The sequence below is a fragment of the Triticum aestivum genome, chromosome 2A (assembly GCF_018294505.1).
Source record: "Triticum aestivum cultivar Chinese Spring chromosome 2A, IWGSC CS RefSeq v2.1, whole genome shotgun sequence".
Classification (NCBI taxonomy): Eukaryota; Viridiplantae; Streptophyta; class Magnoliopsida; order Poales; family Poaceae; genus Triticum; species Triticum aestivum.
Genome location: NC_057797.1, coordinates 717,302,594 through 717,311,636, shown reverse-complemented (window position 1 = coordinate 717,311,636; position 9,043 = coordinate 717,302,594). Strand labels below are relative to the sequence as shown.

The 9,043-nt window shown below is 50.6% G+C and overlaps 2 protein-coding genes across 2 annotated transcripts; one reads left to right on the top strand and one right to left on the bottom strand.

Moving 5' to 3' along the window:
• The first annotated feature begins 1,946 nt into the window (after positions 1–1,946).
• Positions 1,947–3,584, top strand: LOC123186151 (26S proteasome regulatory subunit 6B homolog). The gene has a single exon (XM_044597939.1). The coding sequence runs from the start codon at positions 2,046–2,048 to the stop codon at positions 3,414–3,416; it is 1,371 nt and encodes a 456-aa protein (XP_044453874.1). The 5' UTR covers positions 1,947–2,045; the 3' UTR covers positions 3,417–3,584.
• A 2,290-nt stretch (positions 3,585–5,874) lies between these two features.
• Positions 5,875–7,384, bottom strand: LOC123186150 (benzyl alcohol O-benzoyltransferase). The gene is made up of 2 exons (XM_044597938.1): positions 6,941–7,384; positions 5,875–6,854 (listed from the first exon to the last, which is right to left on the bottom strand). Exons 1-2 carry the CDS (start codon positions 7,382–7,384, stop codon positions 5,964–5,966), a joined length of 1,335 nt encoding a protein of 444 aa, XP_044453873.1. The 3' UTR covers positions 5,875–5,963.
• Between the last annotated feature and the right edge of the window lie 1,659 nt (positions 7,385–9,043).

Sequence of the window (9,043 nt, the reverse complement as noted above, 5' to 3'; positions counted from 1 at the left end):
CAGAGGAAAAAGTAGAGAACAAAGCTGGAACTGGGTAAGGGAAACTGATGTGTTCTGGCGATAGATTATTATTACTTAGTCCCTCCATCCCACAATATAAGATGTTTTTGCAAGCTGTTTTAGCTTGCAAAAATGTCTTATATTATGTGACGGTGGGAGTAGATCTTGTGTTAGTAATGTGCGTTTATACATTTTATATATGTATGATCTGCCAATTGCTCCTGGGAAGAGAATGATTTTTTTTATGAAAATAATGATTTGGCAGGAAGATGAGAATATTAAGAAGTACCATCTAGTTAATTGGCAGGAGATTTGTCAACCTAGAAAGCAGGGGTGTTAGACTTATCTGCTTAGTACTCCCTCCGTAAAGAAATATAAGAGCGTTTAGATTAGTACTTTAGTGATCTAAATGCTCTTATATTTTCTTATAGAGGGAGTAGATTACCATGGAAGCTCGAAAACGAGGAGGGTTTATGGTAGGAATTAATTAGGATTAAATACCTTAGTAATGTTACTTTGTCTCGGTGTAAATTGAAACCTGTGCACTCCCACTTCTGGTTTGATTAATGAAAGTAAAAGATGTCCTTTTAAAGTTTTGTAGGAAAACAAGTTCTTCAATGGTGAGAGAACCAGGTTTTGGGAAGATGTCTGGATCGGTGATGTTTGCTTAGCTATCCCAGATTGTATAATCTTTGTAGCGATAAGAATTGTAGAGTGAATATCCATTTCTGAGCCCATGCTCATCGACAACCGGTTAAGAGAAAATAATAATAAAAGCAACCACAAAATTTAAAAAAATGTTTTTTTGCATGGTAGATGATTTGGTGGGTTAGATCTGCTCCAAATTTTAGATCATTTGGACATATGAGGAACTCTCAGCAAAAAAAAAAACAAATTGGGTCAGAACAGTAAACTATTTCACAAACCTCAAATTTGCCTTTTTTGCCGAGAGCTACTTAGATGCCAAAATAAGCTGAAATTTGGAGCGGACCTCACACACCTTGAGCGTCTTTCATGCAAAAAAAAAAAACATCGTTCATTGTGTTGGCTCAATGTCTTCACCTGTGTTCGCCGACGATGATTCACCTGTGTTTACAATGAACGATGATTCACCTGTGTTTACAATGAATAAAATCATCGTTCATTGTGTTGGCTACACCTGTGTTTACAACTGCATCTCTGCATCAACATGAAGCGTTTGCCAGAAAGAAAATTGCTACAACGCCTGCACGGCTGCACTGTTGGCTTGTTGATGACAACCAACTCACACTTGATGGTGAAGCGGTCTCCTCGCAGCTTGGACTTGTGAGCCAGTCGGATATCGCCATAACCAATATTACCGTCGGACGTAAATTTTTGGATCAGCAACGGCCCAGCCGGGTGCACCTTGCCGCCTTTCTCCCGCAGGCTTAAGCGGTAGCACACCTTGACCCCCGTCTCCGCCGCCGGGCCGCCGCGGAGATGCAGGAAGGCCGCCACGTGGTCAGGCGCCCGGCGGTCGCCGTCAGGGTAGAAGTAGATGTTCCAGTCGTAGCCCCCGACGCTGAAGGTGCTGGAGCTGACGTACTCGTCGGCGCCCGATCCCACGAGCAGCGAGTAGTTCTTGACGACGAACTTGTGCGCCGCCGTGGTGGCCTCCGTCGTGCACACCGGCGAGTGCTCTGCCCAGCAAGAGTAGAAGTTCCCCATTGCTTTAGGTACGTCTTGACTGCTCTCGCTCTCCTCCTGGGTGTGTCTAGACTCTACTAGGGTGGTATGAAGCTTGACGAGAGCCTGCCCACATTTATAGCTGTTCCCCTGCCCGAAGGAAAGCATACCCACAGTCGGAGCAGCGCCAAATCTGAAAAATAACTGAATTCAACTTCCTGTTTACTTCGGACTGGACTTCCGAGCCGGCCGGCTGGTTTTCATCGAGTGCCTATAAAAGAAGGGCTCTCCCTTCCGATTTTCATCGAGTGCCTGCAGCGACTAGAGACAATCTATTTCCATCGATCGTGTCATGAGCCAGCGACCTAGTACGACGATCAGGAACTTGTAGTACGCCGATGGCCGCGTCAGCCAAATCGCTCCACCCGACACCGTCGGACCTCACCGTGCAGCAGTGCCACTATCCCTGCCCCTGCGACGTCGAGTATGATGATTCGGTGGAACTGTCCTTGCCTCCGCGACCGCCGATCCCCAGGGAGCTCATGGACGATTTGGGCATAGGTTTGGACACCGGCGACGTCGGCGAGAACGCGGACCTGTTCAGGCAGTTCATGGCCCTGGAGAAGGAGCTCGACCTGCTTGAGTGCGAGGAGGAGGACCTGCGGATCGAGATCGCGGACCTGCTGCCCATGGTTCGGCTCATGGAGGCAGAGCACGAGTACCAGCACAAGACCAAGTGCGGCGGCGCCCTAATCGTCGGCCACGTCGTCGAGGTTGTCGACGAGGGCCACGCTGTCGTGACCACCAGCGCCAGGCCCTTCGCCTTCTGCGTGCCCGTCCTCGGCGACGTGGACCGCGCGCTCCTCAAGCCATCGGCCAACGTCGCGCTGTCAATGTCGAACCTCGCGGTCGTCCAAGTGCTGCCGGCGGACTCCGGCTGGACCGTGCCCCTCGTCAATGCCACCGAGAGGCCGAGCGTCACCTACGCGGACGTGGTCGGGTGCGAAGAGCAGAAGCGGGAGGTGCTCGAGGCCGTGGAGCTGCCGCTGACGCACCCGGAGCTGTTCGCCCGTGCCGGCGTGGAGGCGCCGCGCGGCGTGCTCCTGCACGGCCCGCCGGGCACCGGCAAGACCATGCTGGCCAAAGCCGTCGCGCATCACACGTCGGCGGCCTTCATCCGCGTGAGCGGCTCGGAGTTCGTGAACAGGCACCCGGGCGAGGGGCCCAGGATGGTCCGCGAGGTGTTCCAGGCCGCCCGCGAGAACGCGCCGGCCATCATCTTCTTCGACGAGGTGGACGCGATCGCGGCGGCGCGGACCGACTCCGACGACGCCTCGGCCGCCGACCGCGAGGTGTACAGGGTGCTGCTGGAGCTGCTCGCGCAGATGGACGGCTTCGACCAGTGCCCCGACGTGCGGGTGATCATGGCGACCAACCGCGCCGACGCGCTGGACCCGGCGCTGCTGCGGCCGGGGCGCCTGGACCGCAGGGTGGAGTTCCCGCTGCCGGGGAGGGCGCAGAAGCGGCGGCTGTTCCAGGCGTGCACGGCGGGGATGCCCCTTGACGGCGGCGTCGACCTGGAGGACCTGGTGGCCCGGCACGAGGAGATGAGCGCCGCGGACATCGACGCCGTGTGCCGCGAGGCTGGCATGCGGGCCGTGCGCGACCGCCGGTGCGTGGTGACGCGCGAGGACTTGGAGGAGGGCTACCACGCCGTGGCCAAGCATATCGACCGCGGTGCTGACCAGTTCGCGTTCTACAGCTTATAGTAGAAAAACTTGTTCCGTCGTGGTCATTTTTGTTCAGCTTCTCAGACCAAACGGGAGTCATGTATTCACGTTTACACCTGTTGAGCTGTAGAGACATGCTTGCTCGCTGTAGGTTGGGTGTTCGATTATACATCTATACTCGGTCCTCCTCTCATATTTTAGGTCAAAATTTGGTCATGTATATAACGAAATTGCTAAATTTCGACTTCTCAGTCCATTGAGACTTAAGTGTCGATGCTTTATTCATGAATTCTTACGTGAAGATCTGTGTAATTTTTTGTAAAAAAAAGTCCATTGAAACTCATATTTTTTATAATTTTTTGGAAGATCACGCCCTTTCGTCCCCATCACATCTTTTATGTTTTGCGTTTCGACCTGAATAAAATGACCGATGCCGAAGCTCCCCGGCTCGCCGCCCTCGTTCCCAGGCAGCCACACTGACCGTCGCTTGTAGTTGTAGCAAAACGTGCAACCGGTTTTAGCTCTTTTTCGCCGGCCGGCGGAGTCTCGTTCTTCAACTCCTGTGTCGCCCTAGGTTGCAGCATACGTCGTTTACGGTTGTAGCTCCCGCCGTGGACGCTTCTAGCTTGCTGCACCCCCATGGTCCCGCTTCTGGTCTTCAAGCTCTGACAAAAATGCCGCCCGTGGCCGCCGTGGCCGTTTGTAGCACCGTTGATGCCGTTCTAGCAAAAAACTTGTTGCACCAAAAATTGCCACCTCGTAGTAGCACCGAGTTCCAGCCGGTTCCAGCATCCCCTCGCCATGATTCCAGCATTTTGCCACCGTGGTTGCAGCAAACGTCGGCGTGGTCACCGTCGGGAGTTGCTGCTTCCAGCATCTCCCGCCCATGGTTCCAACGTCTGCGCCATGGATCTAGTATCCGCACTCCACGGTTGCAGCACTGTTGTCCCCTTGTGGTTACCATGGAAGCTCGGACACTACTCATGGTCGCGGGAATTGCCAGATGCAGTTCCAGCATCTGGGCATGGCAGTGCCAGCATGTTAGGTGCATGGTTGCAGCACGTGGACCGTGCGAAGATGCAGCTGTAGATGGCCCTCGGCGTCAATGGTGGAAAGAGGGGAAAAGAGGAAAGGCTTGCCAAAGAGGTAGAAGAGTAGCAAAGGGGATTCGCCGGTGGTGGGGCTCATCAGAGCTTGGATGTGGCGGCGCAAGCAAGAGGTGAGGAGGCGAGGCAAGAGGACCAGCGCTCTTGGGGAAAAGAAAGCAAGTTGAAGAAATCGGTAAGTATGTGCGTGAATTGTGTCGATGAGTGGTACATGGATAAGAACGTGTATGGTGCGCGTGCGACCCACAAACGCAGAGTGTGTGTGCATGTCTGCGAGAGAAAAAGAGCGAGCGCCACCGGACGATTGAAACGTTTCCCATTTTTTTTTGAACTAATTATCTCTCTTCTATATTGGTCTCCCCTAGCTACAAGGGCGTGACTAGGTCTCGATTAACTAAGATTTAACCAAGTGTCAGTCAAGTGATATAACATGTAAAAAAATCATAGCAGAAAAGTTTACACCGATGTCAATGTAAGATCTCACGAATATAGTATCGACTAAGACATAACCAAGTCCCAGCTGAATAAGATTTAGCAACACTATTACAACAATGCATCAACCTCCACCGCGCTCCGCTGCATCCTTTTATTTTTGAGAAAATACGTTATATAACATTGTTTTAAATACTGTTTTCTTATTTGACACCGCAAAACTTTTAATTCCCTATCTAACATTGTGTCTAAATTTTATGTTTTTTATGACACGTCCGTCCATTTTGAGCCTTAACGGTGTCAAATGATACCTGAAAAGACCCATTTGCCCCTCATTGGTTTGTGACCAAAATTTTGGGTGGTAGTTTTGCTTTAGCATGTGACTCTATCTGGATGGTGTTCGACGCAAGTTTGTACCAAAGAGATATTAATTACTGAAATTTTTTCTTGAATGCGGAATATACAGGGAAGGAAAGTTGCCTCAGTACATGCATCCAATGGTCAGCCGAGGCCGAGGCACAACCTCGAGCCTGGTGTTCATCAATGTGGTCGACTGCATGAACTCTGGCCCGCCAGCCACCATCATGACCAACCGCGGCGCTCCGCACAAGCTGTCTGAAAGTGTTTGTTCCCTGTATGGCTAAATACACGTAAAATTGCGGCCATATATCACATGAGGGGCTAATAGTCTTTTTCAGGTGTCATTTAACACCATTAAGGCTGTAAATGGATGGAAGTGTTACAAAAAAATTAGTGTTAAATAAGACAACAAATTTTAAGACAATGTTAAATAAGAAATTCTCTCTTTATTTTTCATCCGGGCTTATTGTTTCGAAAAAGAGGGACAAGAAACCTGGCTTATTTTTCAGTTTAGGAATTTTCTAGGGCTGTTTAATACTATAGTTTGTTTAATTCATATATAGATGTTTTCTAAGAATGTCACATCTAATCTCCCGCAAATAACGTAGCAACAAGGAATAAAAAGAAATTGAGACAAAAAAAAAAACATAGTGAACATCATATTAGATATGTCACATCTAGGTCTGTGCTAAACAGACCCAACTATACTCTCTTTGAGCAAGCTCTGGATCTCCGCCGCGAACTTCTCCATGGCCATGGTTGGCAGTGCGACCGGCACTGCCACCGCATCCGCCCCGTCGCTGTTCTTGACTGCCACAAAGAAGGCGCTCCCGAACTTGATGCCAGAGGGCCCGCCGTACACCGGCTCGCCCCACCCGAAGTCCACACGTTGGAACCCAACGTGCCGGAGGTCAGACAGAAGGAACATATTTGCCCTGGCCAAAGGCGGCCGCCCACGGAGCACCAGAAGGTCCGCCGTGGAGCGCATATACTCGGGGGTCACCGACGCCTTGGCCTCCCGCACCTGCTCCACCACCTCCGCCAACGAGCAGCTGAGCAGCGTGCCGGCGGCCATCACCACGGTGACGTACGCGCAAGCGAAGCCGTCGTAGCCGGCGGGGAGGCGCAGGGCGGTGCTGTGCCTCCTCACGCTGACGACGGTCACCAGCCGTGCCTCCTCGTCGGACCAGAGCGTCCTCAACGCCGCCGTGCGGGCGCGCCACAGCACCGCCGCGAGCACCTCGAAGCTCGTTGCCCTGTCTCGGAGGTGAGGCGGCATGACTTTCTCGATCGCGGCGACTTCCGAAGGGCCGAACACGAAGGCGCGCCTTACAATGTCATCCTCGGTTGGTGTCTGCGTCCGAGGCACTGGATCGTACTCGCGGTGCGGGAATGCAGGCGTTGGGGGGCTTCGCGCGTCAAGAACCTCGCGAGACCAGGCAGGTGCGACGGTCGGCGCAGGAAGGCCTCGAGCGAGCTCGGCGACGGCGTTCAGGAACTGGATGAACCCCGCGGCGTCGCACATGGTGTGGTTGAAGCTATGCCACACGGCGAAGCCGCCGCACAGGAGCCGCGTCACCTGACCATCGGCAAGAAAAGTTGTTAGCCTCTAACTGTGCGTGGATAATGTGTGTGCTCACGTGCAAATATGAAATGCTTAATTACCTGAATGATCACCAGGGGGCAGTTGAGCAGAGCGCTGGAGCCGTCCACCTCGAAGCAGAGCTCCTCAATCCACGGGAATGGCGGCATCAGCCCGGGCACGTCGGCCTCGAGATCCGCCAGTCGCACGTCGGCGTCCGCCTTGACGAACGTCACCCCTTGGCCGGTGCAGTCGACGACCAGTTTCCGGTTTCCCACCTCGCGCAGCCGTCCGGCGAGTGGGTAGTAGTGCACCAGCGCCTCGGACAAGGCTCGGCGGATGATGTCCACGGGGTCGTCGCGCGCGAGCCCGCCGCGGCGGTAGAAGAAGATGCCGCGGATGTGCGACCGCAGCTCGTCTTGGTCGTCGACGTCGGAGAGGCGCTTCTTCTCGCGCGGTGTCCTCGGCGAGGCTGGGCCGACGAGCACGGGCTCTCTCCAGAGCACGGTGAAGCTGAGCGTGGACATGACAGGGTGTTCTAATTTTGTTCCGTTGTTTCTGCATGGAAAAGGTATCAAGTGTCCGGAGTCTTGTGCCAATGTACTGTTACACACGCGCCGTTCGTTCCTAATCCATTACTGTACTGTTACACCTTTGCCAAATGCCTCGGACCAATCGTTCCTAATCCATGTACTGTACTGTTACACCCCTTCACCCTTGGGCACGTGTAGGCTCAGGTCATGGGTGCTGTAATCATCGAAACATTCTCATCAAGATAACAAATAACAATAATGCTACACCTACGGAGAATATATAAATGATTTACTTGATTTTTCAAACTAAATTCTCTCTCTCCCACCTAAATTCAACGGAAAAACTAACGCCCACACGTGTGGGCATTTGCACATCGCTTACACGTGTGGGCGTTTGCACATCGCCCACACGTCTCCATCACCACTCATTTTCCCACGTATGAACAGATCACATCAGCAGATTTTTTTTGGTTTTCGGCTTAAAAATGTTTTATCTCCTAATTAAAAAAGCGAATTAAATTTTTTTTTCATCATTAAATCCGTCTCGACGAGATCTTCAAAACTAGACCCCATGTTGATGGCAACTCCAGTACTTTGACCATGAAAATATTTTTTTTGTATAAACCATGGCAATTTTTTAAGTGCATGTATCATGGCAATTTTAGTTTATGGTGCATGACAAGTCTAGTTTCTTAATTCCCCGTTTTATAATATGTCAAAATTTACTTTTAAATATAGAAAAAAATAGATGAAACATATCATGGCAACTTCAGTGTAAATATAATGGCAATTCATGTGCAATAGACACGGCAACTTTTAACAAAAAAAAATTCGTCGAAATATATTGATATGAGATCTAGTTTCGAAGATCTCATCGCAAGGGATTTTCAATCGGATTTTTCATTTACGAGATAAAACATTTTAAAGACAGAAAATCCAAAAAAAATCCACATACACGCATGCGGTGACACGGCGCAGTCTATGCGTTATAGGACGTGTGGGCGGGTTTGACTCCCAACACACGTGTGGGCGTTAGCGTTGTCCAAAATTCAACTGAAGTGGGCTCCTTCCCCTTATTACCTAATCATAACTTCACATCAACTTGCCTGTTAAAAATTTGACTAATATTTTGTAGATGTAGCATTACTCTAATGGATAATCATGTTCATTGGCTCCATGTAAATAAGCGGATCAAATCGACCCCAATAACTGGCGGATGCTCTTTGCGGATCATGTGGGTGGCAGATTTAATGTAGAGGGGTGGCAACTTAAGTTGTAGGGGTTTGCTGTTTTTGTTTCTAAAAGATATTCTTCACAAAAAGTGCCATCGTTCGATTGCGATCAAGCCGCCGTGCGGGCGTTCGCCAGGGCCTCCTTCCAGCAAGCATTCGTCAATTAACATTATCGTATCTCAAACTATGTACAGCTGAGGGTGATGGTTGATGTTATTGTTATGTGTAGTTGAGCGCTACAACATGACTGTTGATTGTCTTGTTTCATTTTACTACTTATTAATAATTTGATTATTTGCATCATTGACGTCTCTTTGGCATTATATTTTTACAGATACCATGTTGATATTAATATATCGAAAATGATATTTGGCTGACGTTCCCTCGCAACATCAGCCCAGCAAACGACCTTTCAACTGCC